Source organism: Lissotriton helveticus, chromosome 2_2 (genome assembly GCF_964261635.1).
Source record: "Lissotriton helveticus chromosome 2_2, aLisHel1.1, whole genome shotgun sequence".
Lineage (NCBI taxonomy): Eukaryota > Metazoa > Chordata > Amphibia > Caudata > Salamandridae > Lissotriton > Lissotriton helveticus.
The window spans coordinates 418,392,811-418,420,627 of NC_136060.1; the positions used below are offsets into that span (position 1 = coordinate 418,392,811).

At 45.2% G+C, this 27,817-nt stretch overlaps 1 protein-coding gene across 2 annotated transcripts in view; it reads right to left on the reverse strand.

Annotated features, from left to right (window-relative positions):
• Positions 1–27,817, reverse strand: part of IMMT (inner membrane mitochondrial protein) — a 442,904-nt gene that overhangs the window by 281,270 nt on the left and 133,817 nt on the right. For both annotated transcript variants that reach the window (XM_078678663.1, XM_078678664.1), the window contains exon 4: positions 18,803–18,929. In XM_078678663.1, the coding sequence (XP_078534789.1) occupies positions 18,803–18,929 (127 nt within the window). The remainder of the gene's footprint in view (positions 1–18,802; positions 18,930–27,817) is intronic.

A 27,817-nucleotide genomic window follows, 5' to 3' on the forward strand; every position in this document is an offset into this window, starting at 1 on the left:
CGGTCGCGGAAATTGCCCTACCGAGGGAGTCCGCGCTGTCCAAGCCACAACGAATGGAGAGTCTAGCCGCGTCCTTACCCTCAGCCACAGCCTGAGTCAGCACAGTCTAGACCTCCTCCGGGCACTGAGGCAACACCTCAGCCACAGAATCCCACACCGCGTAGGAATAGCGGCCCAAGAGGCATGGGATGTTCACTGACCGCAGTCCTAAGCTGGCCGAAGAGAATAACCGCTTGCCAAACTGCTCCAATTTTTTAGAGTCCTTATCCGGCGGAGCCGTAGTAAAGGCACTCTGAGATGTGGAAGCTTAAATGACCAGACTTTCGGTTGTAGGATGAGTGGTCAGAAAGGCGGGGTCACCCGGCGCCATACGATGACGCCTGGCGACGTTCTTATCCACAGGGGCCCCTGTGGCGGGCCGTGACCAAGTGCCCAACAAGACTTCGGTGAGGGCATCATTAAAAGGCAGTAGCGGCTCCGATGAAGTAGATGCCGGCTGGCTGGAGCACCTCAGTGAGGAGATTTGTCTTCAGGGTCACCGTGGGGAGATTTTAGTACATCAGCAGCCCAAGGGAGCACCACCGTATACGAGGCGCCTTCCTCCATAGTGGGCGGGGGAAGAGGCAAACCCCTCAGAGGAGACGTCAAGGCCACCGGCCACCTCCAAGTCGTCCACCTAGTCCTGCTCAGAATCACACTGACGAGCAAGCGGGTCCTCAGACGCTTCAGAGTCATCCTCCTCCGCCAGCGCCGTAGGCACAGGCCTCGGCGGCGAGGCAGGGACTGGGGTAGGAATAAATGGCGCCGTGGCAGAGTCGGAACCAGCGGTATCCACTGCAGCGCCGCCGGTGGAGCAGAGGCGAGCCGCCGGAGCTGGCAGTATGGGACCTCTTGGTGCCAGAGCCAGGGGCGCAGGATCCGCTGACGGTGCCGGGGCTGGAGTAGTCGACGGACCAGCAGGATGTAGTAAGCGAGGTATTTTCAACGATTGAACTAATTATGACCGTTGCCCACCATCATCTCAGTATATTTTGCTGCTAATTCGGCATTTGTGATTATAAAGCAGGGCTTGTCAATGTTCTTTCTGTTTCCGACTTTATCTCACCTAATGGCAGGGCTTCCCTACTTGCTTTGGCATGATCTTATGCCTTCCTGCATACTGCTTTTGCTCTTTTTCAGGCATAGAGGCCTATGCTCGAGTGACTCCCTGTTCTAAGCTGTTGCTATTACCAGAGCCTCTTTGGGTTAGAGGTTATGTTTTAATTCCTACCTGTTATTCACTTTTCCTAAACTAGAGAGGACCGGTTCTTATTGGAGGAATGTGCTCACTTCGCGCCGGAGTCATAGAAAACACCTGGCCAGCTGCTGTTGTGCTCTCGGTACGAGGTGGTACAGGAATCTGATGGGAAAGGTAGGCGGAGTTTTCTAGAAGCTTCGTGGGAGGGTTGCATTCTATATTATAGAAAGAGGCTCAAGAGAGTGAGAGATTCTGGTCTGATGGTTTTGGCGGTCTGGTGATACATCACGGTGCAGACGTGCAGTCGTGACTGTGGAACAGAGAGTCCTGACTGAGCCAGAGGAAGAGAGACAGGCCTTTCTCCGAATGCAAGATGACTAAGATCATGGTGAGGTGTTCCAATGACGCTTGTTGTATGATTGTTTATGTCTAATTATTTCTTTCATTTTCAGGATAGAGATATATATATATACAAGAATGTTTATTGTTACTTCTTTCTTTGGTCATTATATCATTTTTTTAATGTTTCTGATATCTTTATTTAATGATTTGGTACAAGCAAAGTGTTTTTTTATTTTGAGATTTCTCACAAATCTAAAGGGATCAACTTTCAATCTACAAATGTCTCCTGATGCTTAAGGATTGAAACTAAGACCCTTACTGAGCAGAGAAATCATGTTGGGTGTAAGAGATTTGGAACTGAGGTTGATGACCTGGACTTCTTTATTTTCGATCTCTACTTGTTCTTCCCTGTCCCTGATCTCTGTTTGCTTTTGTAATCCCCGGAGTCCCGCCCTGCAGCCTCTGCGGGTTTTGGTTCTATTCTTACAGAAGGTGTGGGGGTTCATTTGCCCCTTCTGAATCTTTGTACCTCCAATAAAAAAAGAGGATTTATTGGGAACATTACTTTCTGAATTGTCTGTTTTACTCTCACTGACACTAATGGCATTCTTTTTTTTTTTTTCTTTGGCCATTTTTTACTTTTTTATTTTTTTCATTTTACCTGGTACAATACATTAACTCGACTAGTTCATAAAAGAAAAAAGAGCATTTCAACCTCTGAGTGTAGGAGAGGAGGGTCTGCTTCCTATGGTCACCCCCACTTTTTTCTTTACTGGTTTTCGACTTAGATGTGGCTGTGGGCCTGCTAATCAGACCCACAGCCCAGATGCACTCTCTCTAAATTCACAGCATGTACTCTAGGTACATCCAATTGGGAATTGGTTCACCTCGTCAGCCCCTGTAGAAGTGTACCCTAGGTACTCAGGGCATAGGTGTAACCAAGGCCTACCAGGGGCTGCAGCATGTATTATGCCACCCCTGGCTGGCCACTCAAACTGACACATCTGGCTGATCACTCAGCTGAATCAGCATACTGATGGGTCTTCCTGGGCAAGAGGGAGAACAAGAGTTGACACATACACCTTAATAGGTAGTGGCCTGGCCTCACACAAAACACCTATTTACCCCCCCTACAAATAGGCAGGACAAAAGAGCTGGCTTGAAAGGAAACTTGTGCAACACCAAGGTTTGCTTTGTAGTCACCTCCATTTCAAGTATACATTTGGGTAGAGGTTTTGGGCCTATGCCCCCCTTTCTCACTAGTTCTCTTTGAGATCCTAAGGAGACGCTGTCAAGAAGAGGAGCTGTGTTACAGGAGGGACTGCCACATTGCTACCTGCTCTGCTGTGTTGATACAAACAAAGTGGTCCCAGACGCACACGCAATAAACACAATAAAAAAATAATAAAAATAGATGCATACACAGGTAATTATAACGGCGTTGTTTTTAATCACAACGTGTATTATGTAAGAATCATTCATAAAATAAGTACAAAATTGAATCACATATAATGCCCCTAGAAGGTTGAAATAGGGAAGGTAGTGTGGGAATGGTGAAGGAAAGATGGTCAATAAGACCAGAATGCAACAGAATTTATAAAGAATGCCACAATGGAACACTAAATTAAACAATTGTTTTCAAAAAAGTCATGCCTCACAGGAATCAATAATAATAAATAATGATAAAGGAGGCTGAACACAAGAAAGAATGTCGACGTTTCGACCCAGGTGAAATGCAGGCGTGGTGTAAACCTTGCTAGAGGGTCTTCATCAGGACAGGGGTTGAAAGAGGTGGGGCAATAAATCTGTTTAAAAATTAAAAATGAATTGTTAATTCATGGGTCACAAGGGATCCCAAAAGGGCTTGGATAAAATAGGTCGAAAAAGGAAACACAATCCTAAATAATAGAGGGAATACATCATAGTCGTTGTAAGTAATCTCTCTGAAGGCTTGGTGATGTAAAAGACTTCAGAGGCACAGTTAGAGGGTCACAGGAACTTAGACAGATGGTACTAGATAGTTAGTACCCGTTTAATATTGAGGACATAAGTTGTATTATCAGTTACTCATGAATAACAGCAGGAATGGAATGGGGACCCACTTGTACACAACTGATAGTCATAGTATTTGCGTATATCTCGGGTGCTGGTTTAAAACTGTTTGATTGATAAATTAGTCTAAGGTCGTACCAACCTGGTACAGTGGACTGCTTAACAGTTGCACATACTGTAATTGCTTAAAAACAAGTCATTAGTCATGCAGAGGCAGGCATACCTTATTGAAGGAATAGCTGACAGTTGGGGCTATCGAACTTCAAGAAATGAATCAAGTTGTAGATTCTAGAGGGCAGCAAGGGAAAATATATGAAGGCCCACAATTTTACAGACACACCAAGACAGTGCGAATAATTAATGAATCAACATACCTGCCAAAACCAGGGAAAGGTTTAACTGCAGTAAAAATTGGGGTGTGCATATGGCACCGTTGAATCAGATGTACGGGCAGTCCTCTTTGCTTCAAAGGAATCTATTGAGAAATATCGGAACAGTCAATAAGTATTGTTTTTCTTATAGTGGTTAGGACTACCTTACAATGAAATTGCCGCCAAATTGCTTACAAAAACATACCTGCCCAAAGCAGAGCTGCAGCAAACACAAATTGGGAGGAAGATGCAATTGTTGTGATTGAGAGTGGTGGCAATCACCGCTTGATGTTAGGCGGTCGTAGTCACACCCATCGGAAAAGTTCTAAAAAGGTAGCAGGGCAGTGTGTTAGTATTACAATTTAAAGAACTACTAACACATAATTAGTGTTGACGTACCAAAAAGTAAGTAAAATCACTGCTACCGTAATTGCAAAAGCAGGCGTGGTTCAGGCTGCAAAAACGCCGATATTGTTTTCAAAAGACGTTACTGGGACGCGATCTGCGAAAACAAATGGTCAATGTCTCGTCAGATCAAATCGTGTGTTGCTCGTAGAAAGGGGTACTAATTTCAAAATCAGAAAAAACTGAGGTCTGATCGTGCACATACCGTGTAAGTGGAGGTCCTGTGCTGAGGAGAAAATTTCATCCGATACTGCTCGGGGCTGGTCTCAGACAGAGCCAGCCGCAATCGGTGTGTCATCAAGACTACCGGTCACGTGACCGAGGCCGATCATGGTCACTGAAAAGGGACTATAGACGGGAATACTCAACTACCAGAGGGGAGCTTAAGGAAGGCAGCGGACTTGGATTTTTAGTGATTAGATAGCTCACATAGTTCAACCACAATATACATATCATATAAACAAAGCGGCGTACCTATCGTGCATGATGGTAAAAGCCGTGGTAGCAGAAAAATGATAACAGATTCACATTCACAGATTAGCCATTTAGGCAAAATGGGCTTTCAGTTTCATTAAGCCCCATTTTTATTGAATCAAATAAGAACATCCATTTGGCTTCCCAGGTATTCAAAACATTTGAGATACTGCCACCCCTTGCGCCTAGCGAGACCCTTTCAAGGATGACCCACCTCAGACTCTCTGGTGAATGTTGTTTAATTTTGAAATGATCCACTAGAGGGGCTCCCACCACCCCACAACGGATTCTGCTAGTGTGTTGTAAGATCCTAACTTTGGCTTTTTGCTGAGTCTGGCCAACGTAGATGAGATTGCAATCACATAAGATGGCATAGATTACATTTTGAGTATTACAGTTGGTCAGGGATTTCAATGGGATCTTGTGATCCTTATACTCAAAAACCTTTGTCTGAATGGTGTTATCGCAGGCTTTGCATTTAGTACATCTATGATGCCCTATGACGGGTGGAAGATGCCACAGTGATAGGACGGTGGTAGGTTCTATTGAGGGGAGGAATGATCGAACGACATGATCCCTGATGTTCTTCCCTCGTTTGAAAGCATGTAGAGGCAAAGTAGGATATCCAATGTCGTCAGATATTAGTGACCAATGTTTGTTAATGATCTTTTTGATCCTGTTACTCTCTGTTGTGAAGGTGGTGACACATACCAGGCGATTGTCTTGTGTATCATTCAGTTGTTTTGGTTGTAGCAGACACTCCCTTGGATTATACCACGCGCGTTTCTTGGCCCTCTTCACCAGACGTCGGGGGTATCCTCTCTGTATCAGTCTGTTCATTAGATCATCAGCCTGTTCCATGTAGTGTATTTTATCCGTACAATTCCTGCGAATTCGCAGGAATTGACCAATGGGTAAATTATCCCGAAGGGATCTGGGATGGTGACTCCCATACTGCAGGAGTGAGTTCCGTTCGGTGGATTTGCGAAATAAAGTCGTCTTCAGGATTCCGTCATCATTGTAGATCGTAAGATCAAGGAAATCAACATGAGATGGGCCAGATTTGAATGTAAATTTAACGTCAGCAGACTGTAGATCCAGCCAGGCTTGGAAGGCAGAAAGCTGGGTGTCAGTTCCCTTCCAAATGAGTAGGATATCGTCTATATAACGGACCCATACTCCAAGATGTTGTTTAAATGGGTTCCGCTCATTGAGACTAATGTCTTCTTCGAAGGCTGCCATGTAGAGAATCGCTAGGTCAGGGGCAAAGGTGGCCCCCATCGCCACTCCCTTGGTTTGTAAAAAGAAATGGTCCTGGAACATAAAAAAATTATGCATCATGGCCACCCTTATAAGTCCTACGATGAACTCTGTTGGTACAGGTACTGGGGCAGTCCGCTTATCAAGGTAGCGTGTCATAATGGTGAGGGCCTCTTCTTGTGGAATGCTTGTATAAAGCGAGGTAATGTCGCAGGTGACCAGTATCTCTTTTCCTGCATCGTAGGGTAGGCCATCTACAATACTTATAGTATGCATAGTATCACGGAGATAAGTTGGTGTATTTTCCGCTAGAGGTTTCAGGAACAAAATCGATGTACCTACCCAGGGGTTCAAGCATAGAACCACACCCTGAAACAATAGGTCTGCCAGGGGGATCACTCAAGTTCTTATGTATCTTAGGCAGAGTGTATATAGTTGGTAACCTGGGAGTCTGTTGATTAAGATAATTGAATTCCAATTCCGTAAGGAATCCCTCATCAAGGCCAGTTCTGGTCAAATTAAGGATATCAGAGGCAAGGGCCAATGATGGATCAGTATTGAGTCTTCTGTAGCTGATGCCATCATTCAACTGTTTATAGATTTCATTTTTGTAGTTCTTTGCATCTTGAACGACAATGGCACCGCCCTTGTCTGCCGGTTTAATTATTATTTCACTGTTGTTCCCTAGAGATTCAAGGGCCTTCTTCTCATTCCTATTGATATTAAATGGATGGTATTGTCGTTTGTCCAGGATCTGATTGACATCACGTAAGACCACTGCTTCATAGGCTAGGATTTTATGTGACATGCTGCTCGCAGGTGGTACAAAAGTGGAGGGGATTCGTAGGCCAGTATATGATTTGCATTGGTAAGGTGGTCTGTTTTTAAAAAAATATTTGAGTCGAACCTTTCTGAAGAATTTGCAGAGTTCGGATCTGATGGTAAACTGGTTCGGGATGTTGGTTGGCACATATGAAAGGCCTTTGCCCAGCACGCTCAGCTCATCATCAGAAAGTTGATATTTAGAAATATTGACTACTGGGTTGGATGAATTCGGTGGGTTCACCAACGATATACCTTGCGGCGGGTGGATATCTCCCCGTGTTGTTCCGACTGGAAATGTACCTGCTTCTGAGGTCTGCCGCGGCCGCGTTCCCAGTTCTGGTTCCCTGATTGCTGGCCTCGTTGGTACCCTCTTGACCAGTTGTTGCCCCGGGTTCTGGGGGGTTGCCATTGTCCCTGGCCCTGTTCTAAAAAAGGTTGCTGGGGGGGTTGGTAACCGTAGTCCTGTCCGCTGTTGGATTGACCGGGTCCGGATTGGTCAAAGTCCCCGTCCGAGCTATACGAGGAGTCAGAGAAGGTTTTGTAGTTGCGTCTCCCTCTCTGTTGACCCGCGCCCCTGTTGGTGAATCGACCTTGAGTGTCTTGACGATAATAGTCCTCCTGTAAGTAGGGGTAGGTTTTTTTCTTATCGTATAGTCGTAGGTCGAGGGCCAATTTCTCAAGTTTCCTATTTTGTGTTGTTAATTAAAAATCCTTGAGAGTAGCCTCAAGAGTGGTTAGGGCTTCCTTTGCGTTCGTCAATGTTTTGTCACCATTAATTTCGGCTTTCAGTGCCGCAATTTCTTTTGAGATGGACTGTACCTGCTACCCTGCAGTTTCAACCCCCAGCACCATCCAGTGCCGGGAGCAGTTGTTAGCCACGTAACTGAAGCCCTCCTTAAATTTTGGGACCTCGACAAAAATAGCCGGTTCGATCTTAATTTGGAGGCCCACCGGTATAATGTTCTCTTGGAGGTAAAAACACTCAAGGTCGATTCACCAACAGGGGCGCGGGTCAACACAGAGGGAGACGCAACTACAAAACCTTCTCTGACTCCTCGTATAGCTCGGACGGGGACTTTGACCAATCCGGACCCGGTCAATCCAACAGCGGACAGGACTACGGTTACCAACCCCCCAGCAACCTTTTTTAGAACAGGGCTAGGGACAATGGCAACCCCCCAGAACCCGGGGCAACAACTGGTCAAGAGGGTACCAACGAGGCCAGCAATCAGGGAACCAGAACTGGGAACGCGGCCGACCTCAGAAGCAGGTACATTTCCAGTCGGAACAACACTGGGAGATATCCACCCGCCGCAAGGTATATCGTTGGTGAACCCACCGAATTCATCCAACCCAGTAGTCAATATTTCTAAATATCAACTTTCTGATGATGAGCTGAGCGTGCTGGGCAAATCCTTTCATATGTGCCAACCAACATCCCGAACCAGTTTACCATCAGATCCGAACTCTGCAAATTCTTCAGAAAGGTTCGACTCAAATATTTTTTTTAAAACAGACCACCTTACCAATGCAAATCATATACTGGCCTACGAATCCCCTCCACTTTTGTACCACCTGCGAGCAGCATGTCACATAAAATTCTAGCCTATGAAGCAGTGGTCTTACGTGATGTCAATCAGATCCTGGACAAACGACAATACCATCCATTTAACATCAATAGGAATGAGAAGAAGGCCCTTGAATCTCTAGGGAACAACAGAGAAATAATAATCAAACCGGCAGACAAGGGCGGTGCCATTGTCGTTCAAGATACAAAGAACTACAAAAATGAAATCTATAAACAGTTGAATGATGGCATCAGCTACAGAAGACTCAATACTGATCCATCATTGGCCCTTGCCTCTGATATCCTTAATTTGACCAGAACTGGCCTTGATGAGGGATTCCTTACGGAATTGGAATTCAATTATCTTAATCAACAGACTCCCAGGTTACCAACTATATACACTCTGCCTAAGATACATAAGAACTTGAGTGATCCCCCTGGCAGACCTATTGTTTCAGGGTGTGGTTCTATGCTTGAACCCCTGGGTAGGTACATCCATTTTTTCCTGAAACCTCTAGCGGTAAATACACCAACTTATCTCCGTGATACTATGCATACTATAAGTATTGTAGATGGCCTACCCTACGATGCAGGAAAAGAGATACTGGTCACCTGCGACATTACCTCGCTTTATACAAGCATTCCACAAGAAGAGGCCCTCACCATTATGACACGCTACCTTGATAAGCGGACTGCCCCAGTACCTGTACCAACAGAGTTCATCGTAGGACTTCTAAGGCTGGCCATGATGCATAATTTTTTTATGTTCCAGGACCATTTCTTTTTACAAACCAAGGGAGTGGCGATGGGGGCCACCTTTGCCCCTGACCTAGCGATTCTCTACATGGCAGCCTTCGAAGAAGACATTATTCTCAATGAGCGGAACCCATTTAAACAACATCTTGGAGTATGGGTCCGTTATATAGACGATATCCTACTCATTTGGAAGGGAACTGACACCCAGCTTTCTGCCTTCCAAGCCTGGCTGGATCTACAGTCTGCTGACATTAAATTTACATTCAAATCTGGCCCATCTCATGTTGATTTCCTTGATCTTACGATCTACAATGATGACGGAATCCTGAAGACGACTTTATTTCGCAAATCCACCGAACGGAACTCACTCCTGCAGTATGGGAGTCACCATCCCAGATCCCTTCGGGATAATTTACCCATTGGTCAATTCCTGCGAATTCGCAGGAATTGTACGGATAAAATACACTACATGGAACAGGCTGATGATCTAATGAACAGACTGATACAGAGAGGATACCCCCGACGTCTGGTGAAGAGGGCCAAGAAACGCGCGTGGTATAATCCAAGGGAGTGTCTGCTACAACCAAAACCACTGAATGATACACAAGACAATCGCCTGGTATGTGTCACCACCTTCACAACAGAGAGTAACAGGATCAAAAAGATCATTAACAAACATTGGTCACTAATATCTGATGACATTGGATATCCTACTTTGCCTCTACATGCTTTCAAACGAGGGAAGAACATCAGGGATCATGTCGTTCGATCATTCCTCCCCTCAATAGAACCTACCACCGTCCTATCACTGTGGAATCTTCCACCCGTCATAGGGCATCATAGATGTACTAAATGCAAAGCCTGCGATAACACCATTCAGACAAAGGTTTTGGAGTATAAGGATCACAAGATCCCATTGAAATCCCTGACCAACTGTAATACTCAAAATGTAATCTATGCCATCTTATGTGATTGCAATCTCATCTACGTTGGCCAGACTCAGCAAAAAGCCAAAGTTAGGATCTTACAACACACTAGCAGAATCGGTTGTGGGGTGGTGGGAGCCCCTCTAGTGGATCATTTCAAAATTAAACAACATACACCAGAGAGTCTGAGGTGGGTCATCCTTGAAAGGGTCTCGCTAGGCGCAAGGGGTGGCAGTATCTCAAATGTTTTGAATACCCGGGAAGCCAAATGGATGTTCTTATTTAATTCAATAAAAATGGGGCTTAATGAAACTGAAAGCACCTTTGCCCAAATGGGTAATCTGTGAATATGAATTTGTTATCATTTTTCTGCTACCACGGCTTTTACCATCATGCACGATAGGTACGCCGCTTTGTTGATATGATATGTATATTGTGGTTGAACTATGTGAGCTATCTAATCACTAAAAATCCAAGTCGGCTGCCTTCCTTAAGCTCCCCTCTGGTAGTTGAGTATTCCCGTCTATAGTCCCTTTTCAGTGACCATGATCGGCCTCGGTCACGTGACCGGTAGTCTTGATGACACACCGATTGCGGCTGGCTCTGTCTGAGACCAGCCCCGAGCAGTATCGGATGAAATTTTCTCCACAGGACCTCCACTTACACGGTATGTGCACGATCAGACCTCAGTTTTTTCTCATTTTGAAATTAGTACCCCTTTCTACGAGCAACACACGATTTGATCTGACGAGACATGGACCATTTGTTTTCGCAGATCGCGTCCCAGTAACGTCTTTTGAAAACAATATCGGCGTTTTTGCAGCCTGAACCACGCCTGCTTTTGCAATTACGGTAGCAGTGATTTTACTTACTTTTTGGTACGTCAACACTAATTATGTGTTAGTAGTTCTTTAAATTGTAATACTAACACACTACCCTGCTACCTTTTTAGAACTTTTCCGATGGGTGTGACTACGACCGCCTAACATCAAGCGGTGATTGCCACCACTCTCAATCACAACAATTGCATCTTCCTCCCAATTTGTGTTTGCTGCAGCTCTGCTTTGGGCAGGTATGTTTTTGTAAGCAATTTGGCGGCAATTTCATTGTAAGGTAGTCCTAACCACTATAAGAAAAACAATACTTATTGACTGTTCCGATATTTCTCAATAGATTCCTTTGAAGCAAAGAGGACTGCCCGTACATCTGATTCAACGGTGCCATATGCACACCCCAATTTTTACTGCAGTTAAACCTTTCCCTGCTTTTGGCAGGTATGTTGATTCATTAATTATTCGCACTGTCTTGGTGTGTCTGTAAAATTGTGGGCCTTCATATATTTTCCCTTGCTGCCCTCTAGAATCTACAACTTGATTCATTTCTTGAAGTTCGATAGCCCCAACTGTCAGCTATTCCTTCAATAAGGTATGCCTGCCTCTGCATGACTAATGACTTGTTTTTAAGCAATTACAGAATGTGCAACTGTTAAGCAGTCCACTGTACCAGGTTGGTACGACCTTAGACTAATTTATCAATCAAACAGTTTTAAACCAGCACCCGAGATATACGCAAATACTATGACTATCAGTTGTGTACAAGTGGGTCCCCATTCCATTCCTGCTGTTATTCATGAGTAAATGATAATACAACTTATGTCCTCAATATTAAACGGGTACTAACTATCTAGTACCATCTGTTTAAGTTCATGTGACCCTCTAACTGTGCCTCTGAAGTCTTTTACATCACCAAGCCTTCAGAGAGATTGCTTACAACGACTATGATGTATTCCCTCTATTATTTAGGATTGTGTTTCCTTTTTCGACCTATTTTATCCAAGCCCTTTTGGGATCCCTTGTGACCCATGAATTAACAATTCATTTTTAATTTTTAAACAGATTTATTGCCCCACCTCTTTCAACCCCTGTCCTGATGAAGACCCTCTAGCAAGGTTTACACCACGCCTGCATTTCACCTGGGTCGAAACGTCGACATTCTTTCTTGTGTTCAGCCTCCTTTATCATTATTTATTATTATTGATTCCTGTGAGGCATGACTTTTTTGAAAACAATTGTTTAATTTAGTGTTCCATTGTGGCATTCTTTATAAATTCTGTTGCATTCTGGTCTTATTGACCATCTTTCCTTCACCATTCCCACACTACCTTCCCTATTTCAACCTTCTAGGGGCATTATATGTGATTCAATTTTGTCCTTTTTTTATGAATGATTCTTACATAATACACGTTGTGATTAAAAACAACGCCATTATAATTACCTGTGTATGCATCTATTTGTATTATTTTTTGATTGTGTTTATTGCGTGTGCGTCTGGGACCACTTTGTTTGCATCAACATTTTGCCCAGGTCCCAGTGACTTCTTGGGTTAACCCGTGTCTTTATAACAATGCTCTGCTGTGTTGGCCTGCTGCCACGGACTTGGGAGGTGAGAAGACTGGACCTGTTTTCTACAACCTTTTGCAACCTAAGTAACTCCAAGGGCTTGGAGGGTTGGCCCCTGTACAGGAAATCTCAGGGCCATCTAAGATTTTGTTCACACAAACAACTGCTGCTAGTCTCTGCTAATCTGGAGTCTGACTGTCTAACTTTCCTTCAACCAGTCCTGGGCCTTCGCAGAGTGTCGGAAGCCCCTTTTGGGAATTCACAAGCGTCAGCGCTGTGCACTGATCAAGAACAGCAGGGTCTGCCTACTCGAGCGCAGACCAATGTGTTTGTCAACTTCACCGAAGGCAGTCCAGCACGATCCAGCGCAATCTGCACGCATCAAGGAAAGATGGGTGCTTGCCCTTCATGATTCCAATCACTGAACCGTATTCAGCAAAGTGAGACTCCTGAGGACACCACTGCAATCCCCCCCCCCCCCCCGAACCTCCCCCACCCCGAGAAAGATTCTGTGCAATCGGGACTTATGAGGTCCGTGGCACCTATCAGCACTCTTACGGGCGGCCCCAAACAGAAAGAGTAGGTCAGTCACCCGCAAACTTGACATTGTATTTTAACTGTAATAACTTTGGAAGCATTGCTTCATGCTGATCGGGGGAGAAAATCCGTTCCCAATCCACGGACATGATTTGCTGTAATTTTCACAGCAAATGTTGTACCGAACGCGGCTTTCAGAGTGCAAAAATACTAGTAGGCGATAAGCAAATCACAACACCCACTGTAAAAATTATTATTTATAGAACGGTTTTGGAACTAATGGATCCGGTGCTTGTATAACTCACTGCAGTGAGACTTTGGAAATGCTTAGCAATTCAGGTAGTTCAAAGAATCAGCTGTAAGTTCAGGTGCTCAGGGTGACCTTAGAATAGATTGTATTACCTTCTTTGAAGGTTGGATTGAGTTTAACAGAAGAGTGTTTACGGCTATGTGTATGTGGCATTTAAAAGGTCTTTTGGGTAGGATGCTGAGGATGAGTGTCTAAATTATAAAGAGAAGAATGTTTGTGCAAGCATGAAGAATGTTTGTGTAAAAGGCCTGTAACTGTAAAAAGAAAAAAAAGAAGTTGAAATGTATGAGGAAGTAGAAGGAGTTTCAAGGCAGAGAATTCTAATGTTTTGTGCATGTAATTAAGCTGAAGAACGTGCAGAACATGAAACACAAGCTACTGGGTGAGGAAATACAAGCTTCTGAGTCTGATAAATGAATTCATGTTTTGATAGACAAGTGTGAAGAAGGGGTGATTGTGCCTGCTGAGTTATGTGATGGTGCTCTTATATTGTTGTAACAAGCAAAAGAACTGCATTTATACACTGACCTACATCATTGGGCGGGCAGACTCACATTCCCCAAGATTAGGATAGTCAAGGAAACGTCAAACCTGCCCTAATAAGCTTATCCAAGCAGATCTGCCGAACAACTTAATTTTACATTTTCTCAGGAATCCTTTATTTTGGAGCACATAAAAGACGCTTTATCTTGTACAGAAAGATCTAATAGCAATCTTCCAGAACTCTTTAGTGTAATCCGTGTCTTTATATTCTAAGATATATCAACTGTTTTGAGGGGTCTCTTAGTGATGGGGCCTGATGTTGTATATGCCACACACTACCCATTAGTCAATCGGAGGTGCGAAGGATGAGCAGTGACCACCCTAGCTTTGTCAAACCATATGAATCCACATACAGCATGGTAATAATCACATGAATTAGGTCACTTTATTTTAGCGGTCATACTCCCATGGCACATCAACAGCAAAGGATCCTTTACCATATCAGCTTTAAGAGCGGACACAAAGCTTAATTAAAATAATAAAATAAAAATCTCTGGATTCACTCCACTGGGTACATTTCTCACACTGGTAACGTACCTAGTGCCCTTATGCCTCATGCATAGTTAAAATGGACACCGTAAGCTTTTGAATGCTTCATTACCCACCATTATTAAAAGATCACAGCGCCAGGATGCCCGTTGGGTGACAGGAGCGCTTTATAAATGGGTTATACATACATACATACATACATACATACCATTATTAAAAGATCTAACAGGATATCGCTAAAACCAGACAAGGAGTGGTAACCCTTAAATCACACCCTCTTGACCCTCTTACTATATAACACCAATTTATCAGATGCCTGAACAACATGAAAAGCAGGGGTTAATGTGGAAAGATGGTGACACTATTCCCTTCAGTTAATACATTACACAGTCACAGTACAAAAGTGGGGAATGGTGCCGACGCGCGCAGCGGATCTGCCTCCGGCGCGCCAAAGGCCAGCCAGTCTGCACCAGTCCGCGCCCGGATCCCGGATCGCTTCCAGTGCCAGCTATGCTGCCGATTTCCATCCAGGAAGGTATTTTCGCCAACTCACTTAAGGTATCTAAACAATAAGAATAAGTGCGGCCACCATATGAAGTAGATCAAATCAGAGGCTCTGTAACTTGCTGGGGATGTCTAGCAGAGGAACCATTCATTGAAATCAAACATACAATGGCAGGAAACAAAGCAGTCAACCATCAGGTTTTAATAAAGGGAGGATTAATCAATGCACGTTCCTTAGTCAAACATGCACTTAATATCAGAGAGCTAATTTTAGAGCAAGAATTAGACTTTATATGTATTACAGAAACTTGGTTAAAGGAAGACTGCAAACTAGATATTGCAACTGCCTTGCCCCCTAACTATACATTCTGTAGGAAGGACAGAGAGGTTATTAGGAGAGGAGGAGTGGTCATTATCCACAGAGACTCACTACAATGGAAAAATTTCGACCCACACACTCCGATTTATCACCCTCCTGGCCATAGTAGTGCCTTTCTTGACTCATTAGTAGAAACACTCAGCCACGCTCTGCTCAGATACGCCAATTTCACCATGCTTGGTGATATTAATTTGCACTTAGAATGCGGTGATGACCCGGGGGTCGCCACCTTTTTTGGAAACAATTACTCCCTTGGCCTGAATCAACTCATTAGGGCGCCGACACGCAGGACATACACTGGATGGAGTCTGCTCCAACTTTACCTTACTTCATCCCCTTGACAATCGTAATGCCCAAGATTGCACAGGCAGCTACGAATAACCCTATTATGGCGCCTAGGCATGAATGGCATCTGCTAGCTACCAACCCTAACCTGCCCAAAATTGCCCAAGAAAACAAGCCAGTTTTTACTGGTGAGCCCGCAGAGGATTCCTACCGCTTCCACACTTGGATGACGGCTATAAGTGAGGAATTAATTCCATTTAAACACCCTACCAGAAGGGGTAAAGCAAAATCGCATAATGACCCGTGGTTTACAAAAGATCTAGCGAAGCAGCACCTACACTGCAAACAGCTAGAACGTAGATGGAGAAGGGGCTACGACTTGCATGTCTTTGAAACTCACAAGAAACAATATCATTCAGCTATTAAATTAGCAAAAAATGATTTTTTTAAAAATAAAATAGCTATGGCCAAGCACAATCAAAAAGATATTCTCAATCGTAAAAAAATGTATTGACCCCAAGCGTTACACTCAGAAATTCCCCCCTCTCAGTCTCTCTGCAATGATATTGCGATATACTTTGAGGACAAGATTAAGAATAACCAAAAGGATTTTGGAACTTTAAGTTCACAAGAACTTGTCAATGAACATGAATTGGACCATATGCATAACAGACACTCCCTGCATGCTTTTCAACCGGTCACTCTATCGCGCGCGCGCGCGCACACACACACACACACACACACACACACACACACACACACACGCAGCAATCTTAGCTTGTAAATCAGGTTCACCACTGGATGCGTGCCCCCCCTGTGATATTACATCAAATCTTAGATATAGTAAACCCTGTGATCAATCACATTGTGAACTCCTCTCTTGGTTCCGGCATGGTGCCCGACTAGTGGAAACTTGCCATAGTGAAGCCACTAAAGAAAAAACAAAATATTGACTCATTCAACATTTCCAATCTCAGACCTATATCCCTGCTGACCATTTTGGGTAACATAACTGAAAGAGTGGTCTATAAGGAGCTTCTCGAACTTCTTTGAAACATCTCGGACCTTCCACCCTCGACAGTCAGGTTTTCGCCCCATACACTCTACAGAATCTACACTGTTGGAGAGAACAGATATTCTGAAATTCATCACAGATAATGGCAGGAAGGCAGTGCTGATCCTGCTCAATTTGTCTGCCGCCTTTTAAACCATCTCTCACGGCATACTTTTGGCCAGACTAAAATCTTGCGGCATTTCCGCCACTGCACTGACCTGGATCAAGTCCTTCCTGACCAACCGGAGGCAAGCGGTCTCTCTTGGCTCCTTCCTATCTTCAGAATGTACCATTACTGCAGGAGTCCCACAGGGCTCCTCATTCAGTCCACTCGTATTCAATATATACATGGCTCCGCTTATCTCCCTTATTTCATCAAATGGGATTGAGAGAACATCTTATGCTGACGATACGCAGCTGAACCGTCTCCCTTGATAAAAACTCTACAGATGCAGAAGAAAATGTTAAATCCTGCCTTACGGAGGTCATCAAATGGATGAAAAACAACCACCTCCACTGTAACACGGACAAGACAGAAATCCTGCTGATAGGAAAAGCCAATCCCTTTCAACCCAAGGCCTGGTGGCCTGAGGATGTAGCAGCCCCCCATCCACGGTGGAAGTGGCTAAAAATCTGGGGGTGTTGTTAGACTCCTCCCTCTCCTTTAAACACAATGCACTTAAGGTGGCGGGGACCTGCTCTGGCTTAATTAAAAGCTTGAAAAAAATGTTGATCTTATTCCTCTTTCAGCCAGGAAAACAGTTGCGGTGGCACTGATACTTTCGCGCCTAGACTACTGTAACAGCTTCCTGGCAGGGGCTAATAAATCAAGCCTGAAGAGGCTTCAGGTAGTGCAGCATGCAGCAGCCTGATTGGTTTTGAAACTTCCTCGTAGGGCTTCAGCCTCAGCAGCTCTGAAATCTCTTCCCTGGCTCCCACTACACAAGAGAATTGTATTCAAACTGCTTGTCACCACCTTCAGAGCTATTCGCCGACTGGGGCCAGTATATCTCTCCACAAGATTCACACCATACACAACAACGAGGATACTTAGATCTTTGTCAGCAAACCTTCTCAACCCCCGGGTTTTAAACTCAAAACGCGGGAGGGAAATCTGCAACAGTGTTCGGTGCAAAGGCCTGGAATATAATGCCAAATAAATTGAGATCGATAGAACCTGAAATACAGTTTAGGAAGGCCCTAAAAACCTGGATCTATGGAGCATCAGATGAACTCTGTCAAGCCCGAATCTAGGTGTCCATTCTCTACTGCTAAGTTTGTTTTTATACATAGAGCGCCAGGAGGCTCCCTCTGGGGTGACAGTTTGCGCTTTATAAATATCACATTTCATTTCATACATTTAAAAAAATCATGTTAAGCCATTTAATTGTTAACGGATATCCTCGACCTAGGAGTCAATGCACATCACGCCCACCCACGTAAAAAATAAATCTGACACATAATATGAACCAGTGAGGCACTACACTCAGAAAAGTCATTCAACACTATCAAGCATATTCTTGCCATCCAATAACAAATACGTAATTCTCCTGCCTCAACCATGCTGGTTAATGAAATATAAAATATTTCTTATATTATCTGCTCCTCTATAGATTATACTATACACATAATTTGGTCCCCATACACCATTGCCAGTAAGATGTCATGCCTATTAACCAAAACCTTTATGCCATAATCGTTTAAGGATACGTACTTATATAATACACATACTATAGGAGGCGAGGATATCTTCTTTCAGAAAGAATATTTTCAAGCCACAATGGATAGCTTAAATGGGTTGAGAAGAATCGTCACCAGACCTTACAGTTATGTTTTCCTAAAATGTTATCGCCTACCACGTTTAGCAAACAAGAGGACTTCACTCAAATGCAAAGAAAACGTTGACTACCCTTACTAGTGAATAATCCTGTTTCCCTAATTTTTGAACCACCACCAACATTGTAGAAGATCCAGAATGATGAGAAGACCAAAACGGTGTTCTGTCAAAATATCAATTCTCAGAGAAACATTAATCTTTTCCATACTTTTTACAAATCCAATGTTTATTTAGACTATATTGTGATTACCTTCCGTCTTATCATCCACCGAAGAAATAATGGCAGGAAGAGTGTCACTATGTGGCTTGTCACAATGCTGTTTAGATTCCTTCATCACTTCCTCTTTTGATAAGATATGTAATGGACCAGGCTTGCTCTAAAATAAAAAGAGACATTGGGTTTAAAAACAATAAAAGAAATGGTGCACGATTTAAAAAATAATTGGCCACTAAAAAGACAGACTTCATACTTACAAGCTAGTAAAAACATAAGCAGTTGTTGACATTGCTTATCAAATTTCAGATTACTACGCATCTTTTAAAACTGATTTAAGAGACTACAGTCACTATTAAAACAATAGTAAGGGTTTATAAATCTCAATTTGCTAACCAAATGCACCTCCTTACTTGTGGAGGTCAAAGTTCCAAACAACATATCCAAATTATCAAAGCACCATAATATATAAAATATACTATTAATAGAGTTAATAAATCAAGTGGACCTAATCTGTTAATTTTACGTTCCATTTTAGAGTTTCTTCACAATGACTTAAGTCTGATGAGCATTTGGCAATTTAAAAATATGAATCTATCTTGCAGTACCAGGGTCACTCAATCAATCAAGGTTGGTAAAGCACAGCTACTCACCAGTGAGGGTCTCAAGCCTCTAGGGGGGGAAACGGCTCCTTTGAGAGCTGGGGTCATCGGAAGAGCCAGACCTTGAGGTTCTTCCTGACTGGAGCAGTGTAGGGACTTGCCGGACGAGGAGGGGGAGGTTGTTCCAGGGATTGGCTGCGAAATAGGAAAAGCACTTTCCTCTCTTCTGGTCTTGTAGATGGTTGGAATGGTGGCCAGCGAGAGGTCAGCTGATCGGAGGTGTCTCTTGGGTGCATGGAAGGAGAGGCGGTTGTTCAGGTATGCTGGTCCGATGTTGTGGAGAGCCTTATATGCGTGAGTGAGCAGCTTGAAGGTTATTCTTTTGGGGAGCCAGTGGAGATCACGGGGTGGGTGATGTGGTTGTGACTAGGGATGCCTAGGATCAATCTGGCTGTGGCTTTCTGAACGGTCTGGAGTTTGCAAAGTAGTTTCTGGTTGATTCCAGCACAGAGCATTGCTGTAGTCCAGTTTGCTACTGATGAGGGCGTGCATGAACCTTTTTCTGGACTCAAATGGCATCCATTTGAAAGTTTTCGGAGTATGCGGAGGGCGAGGATATGGCGTTGACCGGACGGTTCATCGTGAGCGCTGAGTCTAGTAGGATACCGAGGTTTTGTGCGCGGTCCGTCAAGGTGGAGGGTCCAAGGGCTGGGAGCCACCATGTGTCGTCACATGCGGAGGGAGTGAAGCCAAGGATGAGGACTTCTATTTTCTCGGAGTGGAGTTTCAGGCAGCTCTTCTTCATCTAGGTTGCAACAGCTTTTATCCCTTCTTGGAAGTTGTGTCTGCTGATGTTGGGCTCTTTAGTGAGGGAGAGGATGTGCGGGGTGTCGTCGGCATAGAAGACTATGTTGAGCCCGTGGTTTCTGACGATGGGTGCGAGGGGGCCTTGTAGATGTTGGAGGGTGGGGCTGAGCGAGGATCCCTGGGGCACTCCACAACCGTTCTTGGTTTGTTCACGAGAGGTAGGGCGGGAGTTTGACTCGCTGCGTTCTGCTTGTGAGTAATGAGCATATCCATTCAAGGGCCTTTACGTGGATGCCAGCGTCGTGGAGTCTGGTGGCTAGTGTGCGGTGGCAGCTCTGTGGACGAAGCAGAGGTCTGAGGGTGCTCCGGAGTAGATGCTCTTCATGGTCACTAAGGTGTCTTCTAACGTGAGTGGGGTCCAAGTGAGCAGGGTCTGTTGGGTGCCGTCACTGGGGAGGTGAGAAGGAGCGGCGCGGAGGTCTTGGTTGCCAAAGTCATCGTACATCATCTTAGTCTTGAGGTAAAAAAAGGTTCTGAGTCTGTTGCATGGGTCTTGGGAGGTTGGGACGTAGGTTTCACTGCAGATGATGGAGAAGAGTTCTTTTGTGCTGTTGATGTTGGGGGAAGATTCTGTCATAGAGGAATTTCTTCTTTGTGGCTTTGAGGAGCTGTTGGTGTACTGTGGTGGATGCTCTGTCTTTTCGAGTCATCGGCAGGAGCGCTTGGATTCTTGGAGTGCAGGGGTGAACCAGCTTGCTTTCTTGATGTGTCGTCGTGTGGCTTTCTTGAGGGGGGCGAGTGTGTTGGCGCAGTTTACGATCCAGCAGTGGAGGTTGCGTGCCGTGGTGTTAGCATCTAGCATCGCCGGTGGTGGGGTATTGATGAATGCAGAGGTGAGTCAGTCTTCGGTGGCTTTGTTCCATCTTCTACGAGAGAGGCAGTAGGTATGCTTGTGTACAGTGTGTTTTCTGAAAAAGAGGATGCAGCAGTGATCTGTCAAGAGGAGTTCAGTGGTGTGGCTGTAGGAGACGCTGTTTCATACTGCGAAGACAGGGTCGAGTGTGTGTACCGCTGTGTGTGTGGGCGCAGTGACAAGTTGCTTCAGTCCAATGCTGGCGAGATTCTCTAGAAGGGCGGTGGTGTTAAGGTCGTCATGGTTGACCAGGTGAAAGTTTAGGTCCCCAAGTAGGGCGTAGTCTGTGGAGCCTGTGGGGTGCGATGAGGTCGGCGATGGTGTCAGTGAAAGGAGCACAGGGGAAGGGCCGCCTGTAGATGAGGGTTCCGCAGAGAAGCGAGATGCTCCATAAGGGTTGTGGTGTCGTCCAGGCCAGTGGTTGTCATGCGGAGGGTGCTTTTGTGGACGATAGTGATGCCTCCTCCTGGGCGGGTGGGGCAGTCTTTCCGCAGGTTCTTGGATCAGTCGGGAATGGCAGTGGTAATGTCGGCCAAGGAGTAGGCGTTGGTCCAGGTTTCTACGAGGAAGGAAACGTTGGGCGAGTGAGTGTTGAGAAGGTCCGAGATTTCTATGATGTGCTTGTGTAGGGAGCGCACGTTGATGAGGATGCAGTTGAGTGGTTTGTGAACGGTGAGGTCTGGAAGACTGAAGGCTGCTGCTTGGGTCCGGAAGTGGATGACGGTGCAGCGGCAGTGACTACAGGAGATCGGGGCTTGGGTGTTTCTCGGCATCGAAAGCTGGCAGCTGTTGCTGCGCCGGGGTTGAGGGCATGGAGGGTCCTGGAGTCGTAGCGGAGGTGGGTCAAAGGACCAGGGGCCCTGGCGCTGGTCTGGTCGCGGACAAGCGCAGACGGGCTTGCCTTTGGCGTGCCAGTGACCGCCATTAAGTAGGGGTCAGGGGGGGGGTTGGTCAGCTGGGAGGCAGGAAGGACACACAGGAGGGGGCCTGCACGGGCAACAGTAGCAGGGGAAAGACGGGGAGCGCGGGAGAGAAAAGAGAGAAGAGGGAAAAAAAGAGAAAGAGGGCACAGAGAAAAATGCCAAGCGAGGTGGAACTGCAGAAGAGCAGAGTGCTCTCCCAGTGGAACACCAGCGATGAGGCACAGGCAAGAGCCTGCGGGTCGAGTAGAGCCTCAAACACCCTGGAAACGAGCTCATGGGGCAGTACTTTGTGGTGGAGCTGCGCAGGGGGAGAGCAGTCACACTAACCAGGTCAGTGGTCTAGGGTGAAATACAAATAAAATGCATCCTCTCTCAGTTAATGTTGAATTCCTTCGTTACAATTGGTGGAAAGGGAAAACTGCAGTTTGTCTAAGGGGGCATATTTAAGATCAAGTGAGTCTACTTCTAACAACAACACATGCCAATACTAAAAAGGTACAACAAAATTATAATTCCTGCTGATAGATTCATTAGAACCATCAAGCTGTGTGCATTAACTATGAATAAAAAAAATAACTGAGGTTTCTTAAACTAGCGGACTAAACAGGTTTTCCGGCATTTCCTTTCCATTTCCACTGACACTTTCAATGGAAGGCTTTCAAGTCTTTCATCATCATGACTAGATGGGAAGAACAGAATGAGGGATACGGGTAAGGGTTCCTGGACAATCAGATTCAGTTCCTCAATTGTGTATTTTGGAGGTCCCACTGTCAGGAAATCTCCATTCAGCTAGATACAACACGAGTCTGCACATTTAAAAAGTGTTTATTTGGTGCTGGGGGAGCAGAAGGTTATTGAAGAGACACTGTTTACAAAAGGTTGACGGATAAGTATCTAGTTGTTGATCCTAGACCTAAAGACCAGGCAGCAGCTATTACTGGTTTATAGCATGCAAGTTAGAGATAATGGGTATTGACAAAAAGCAAACACAAGCGGCTGATGGACAGACCGCTGAGACTTTTCAGACACTCACCCCCCATCACAGATCCGGGTTGAATCCATAATCGTTCTTTATCTCACTTCGCCACCCCAGTTCAGACCCAGCCATATGCAAATCAGTCTTGACCCTGTTCCTTATGAGAACAGTCCAGCCAGAACTGCCAAACCAGGTCTTCCCTGGACCAGAAATAAGCATCTCGGAACCAGTTTCGGGGTAACACCCCTCATCAGCCAGGGTAGCTTGAATCCAGTGGCAAAGTGAGCAAGGGACCCACGTCTGGCCATACCCTGCCAACTTAGGGCGAACAAAGCAAACACAAGGAGATGATGAATGGAACACTGAAACTTTTCAGACACTCACCCAGAGTCACAGATCTGCGTTGAATCCATCATCGACCTTAAGCTCAATTTGCCACCCCTGTTCAGACCCAGCCACATGCAAATCAGTATTGACCCTGCTCTTTTTGGTAACAGTCCAGTCTGAACTACCAAGCCAGGTCTTCCCTGTTTCTGCTCCATTTTTTGTCGCCTCAATGGTGTCCAAAAAAGGTCTTGAAAAATAAAGTATTCAGTTACCATTTAAGGTGAGATCTTTGAGCATTATCACGGTCTTGGGTACCAGTTAGCCTTTTGAACTAGGTGTGTGCCTCCTCATGATTCACTCCCTATCGGGGACTTTGAGGCAACTTTGACCATGGTCATTGGGTCTAGCAATCCATTCTCAAAGATCTGTGCAATAAACAAAACCTGCATTACAGAAGCAAGGATTGCAGCGTCCGGGAACTACAGCTTCAAGTGTCCTGAATCATGCATACATCACAGCAGTCTCTAGATGGGAGATCTTGAAGACTACACAGCCCACATAATGCCCCGATTACTGGAATCTAGGCAACTCAGCCCAGTTTTATTTTTAATGTTGCAAGCATGACATTCTCGCCTTAATTGTGTGTGAGGTAGGGATGTGAAACTCCTATAACCAGATGTCGATGAAATATTGTTTGGTGATTATATATATATATATATATATATATATAAAAAAAAAAAAACACACAGGTTACCCCAGTGAAGACGCCACTCTCGGGGAGCTTATTCTCCTTCTTTTAATGTGGATCACAGTGAGTCAGCTCGCGCTACAGTGCAGCATAAAAACAGCCTGGGGTATGATCGTTGTTAAAAGACTGCAAATACCAGCATGCAAAGCATGCCAACGCCCACTGGGGTGGGACTTTCATTTAAGAGCGTAGGTTTAACAACGCGCCTGCTGAGCCATTGATTTAATTTTGCCTGTGATCAAGGACGGAGAGACATCTGAAACGCGTTAGGCTGTTATTATGCTGCACTGTGGCACGAGCTGACTCACTGTGATCCAGATTAAAAGAAGGAGAATAAGCTCCCTGAGTGGCGTCTTCACTGGGGTAACTTGTGTTTTTGACGAATATAAGCAGCTGACCCGGCCGCGAAGATGCCCCGCCGCTTGAAAGCGGATCCGGCTGTGACCCAAAACGGCCACACCATTGGAACAGGGAGTCCGCGTTGTGTGGGAATACATTGACAGTGAGTAGGTGTTTTTCGCCAAGTACAGAACCCACTTGGGTTGTGAACTTTAATTATCAGTCAAGACTGGCAGCACCCACTGGGGTATGATCGTTGTTAAAGACTGCAAATACCAGCATGCAAAGCGTTCCAACGCCCACTGGGGCGGGACTTTCATTAACTTGTCAATAGAAATATTGAATAGCGATACAGCAGAACGGAATTACACCAAATTTGGCAGAAAGGTTGTTTTATTGTGATTCGGTGTAAATCCATTCAGTAGTTTTTGAAAAATTAAGGTTCAAAATCTTTGTATATTATAGGTTTGTATATTTCATGTTGTGCAGGAGGGAAATACCTCTAAATAGTTTAGTATGGTGCGCGCCCACCAGGTCTCAAGTGGCTGCCGCCTCTGGGGGGAGGAAGGGGGCACCGAGAGCTAGTGCAGTCTGGCCGCTTCATTTTAGGGAAAGAGATGCCATCATACATGCAGTGCACATGTATGGTCAACATTTATTCTGATTACACAGTGCTTTTCCAACATCAAAGAGAGACCTTTAAACGGGACAAGCAAAATTTGGGGACAATGGAAATCGGATATACCTTGTTTCTTCCAGTGAAGCGGAGGATTATTGAAAAGGACCGCTCTTGTTTTTTCACATCCACAACAGAAGTGTGAGACTGGCTTGTACAACAGGGTCACCAGTTGCCGACCTACAAGGCTGATTGTGCCCAAACCCAGACGCCAGTGGGGCATCCATGGATAACACCGACGAGGGTGCAGGCCAAAACTGAGAAGGCACAGGTGTTTGCCGTCTTGCGAGTAAGAACAGATGGATAGCACTGGTGGAGGTGGCAAACGATATGCCAGATGAGGACACATCCCGAGAGGGGTCCCCTGAGGATGGACTGCAACAGCAGGTCATGCCAATAACAACTGACAAGATTATTTGAGCTGCAGGCCTTTGGATGAGGGGAGTGGAGGTGGAGAGCCCCACCAGGAGACTGCCTAGGAGATCATTGTGATGCCACAGATGTGCCATGCCCCTGTGAACTGCATATACTATGTGTAATGCCACTACAAAAGATTAACGTAATGCTGAATAAATCAGACATTCACCCCGGTCAAGAAATCTAGGTTAAATTCATTGTTCTGTTGCTCACTACGCCACCCTAGTTTAAACCCAAATATGTGACTGGTTGAGAATGCTTGATTTGTTCAGCATTCTGCCTATCATTTGTTATTTTTGCTTTTATACTATATGTAAGTCACCCCTACAACAGGCCTTAGAGCCATAAGGCAGGGTGCATTATATTGTACATGAGAACTTCTGCATGAGCAGATATACCCCTGTGATGTCTGGTTCCTTTGCCACAACATTCTAAGAGATCGGTAAGCCATCTTAAGCATATGTACTGGGCACTGGTCATTACGAGTTGCCCAGCTACATAACCGCATAGCTGAAAATAACGATGTTTGGTTTCAAACACCTAATTTTAATTAATCTGTACTGATGCCAATACAAGATTTATTATGACATGCATTCAGAGAGCACCAGGGAAGTGTTCCTTGAATCCTACTAGTCTTTTAGTGTGCCGACTGATTAGTACCTCCCAGCCTGCCACCAAAGACTAGTTTCTGACCCCCCTCCAGGTGACAGCCCATGCTCTGAGGACAGAAACAATGCCTGTCCGGAGGAAAGTGATCACACCTCCTCCGACAAGATGGCTAGTGAAATTAGCATATCAAAGCCTGAAGCTTCAAAGCCTCTGCCGCCTTTGATATGCGACCCCGGTTTCCCCCCAGACTGGGAATGCCATCCCCTGCCCTCGGACCCATTTGGCACCAGAGCAGGCAGGAAAATTAGGTAGCCTTAATGCATGTTCACTTGCAGGCTATTCACACCCCTAAAGTGGGCTACCTGAAGTGAACAACGAAAGAAGGTTTCACCAGCTTGGATTCGGTGAAGCTAGAAACTCTGGGGGTTTCAGGGTGGTCTTCCCAAGATGATTAGTGTAGTGTTGGACCATTTTCGAGAACGGATGTCAGCCATTGGAAGGCACTTTCGCTATCCCGGATGGGTAGAGCTGCGATCTTCAAGAGACTGCCCTTCCCAAACGCACGATTGTTTTGCAGAATAGTCCCTATACTATACCAATGGTGTTCTTTTGTAAAATTAACAGTTATGAGAGGACCATGCTTTGGCAGAGAGACGCATGTGGCTCTTCGCACCCTTCAGCGGCCCACAAGACAACGGTGGAATAGCCCTGCCGGACATCAGCCAGTATTACGAAGCCGCTCAGCTTAGTATTGTGAATGAGTGGGCGTATGCCATATTGGAGGATCCGGCCTAATCATGATGCCCTAGGTGCCAAAGGGTATCTTTATGTGCTTTTTGGTGGCAAGATCAGCCGGAGTGCACCAGAGGCAACTAAAATGGTGCTCTCTGTCTGGTGTACCCTACAGAAGGAAACTAGGTGGAAAAAGAGACTGATGCCCAAAACCCTAGTCGTTATGTATGACATTAAGGGTGGCATCGTCCCTGCAGGGATTTAGAAAATGGGATCTTACTGGCCCCTCTGTACTAGAGGATGTATGGGACACCAATGGTTTGGTCTGGTTTGCTCACCTTAGAGAGGAATCTGACATAGCACCCACATAAATCTTTAAAATAGAAGTTGAGAAACACCCTGCAGGTGAGAATAGCCCCAAAAGAGGACACTTTGGAAGAGTCCCCCCTTGAGCGACAGCTACTGACGACCTTTTGACGACCAAAGCAATTTCCCTTACCTACATGAAGCTTATTAACAACACACAGGAGGAGTTAAAGCACTTAAGGGAAAAATGTCAGATGGATGTAGGGGAGATGGAGGATGATAACTGGCAGGAGATACTGCAGTTACCCAGGGAGGTGGCAATATAGGTGAGGTGTTGTCAGATTCATTTAAAATTCTCCACTGGATATGGTACTCTAGGGTACTCTTGTATTAGATCAGTAGGGCTGCAGACGATGTATATGTGCTTGTCACGTGCGGGGGACCTTTTTGCACAAGCTGTGAGACTGCCCCTTGAGCCGCACATTCTTGGAAGGGGTGCGAACTCAAATTGAAACCGTCATTTAGATGCCCATATCGAGGGAGGTCTCGATGTTGTTAAGAGTGTGAGGGGGGTCTCCGGTTTTACATCCTACCAGGAGACCTTGGGGAATCTTGGCTTTTTGATGGTGAAAAGGTAAAACTGCTTGGAGATGGGAGAGTGTGGTGTGCCCACAGC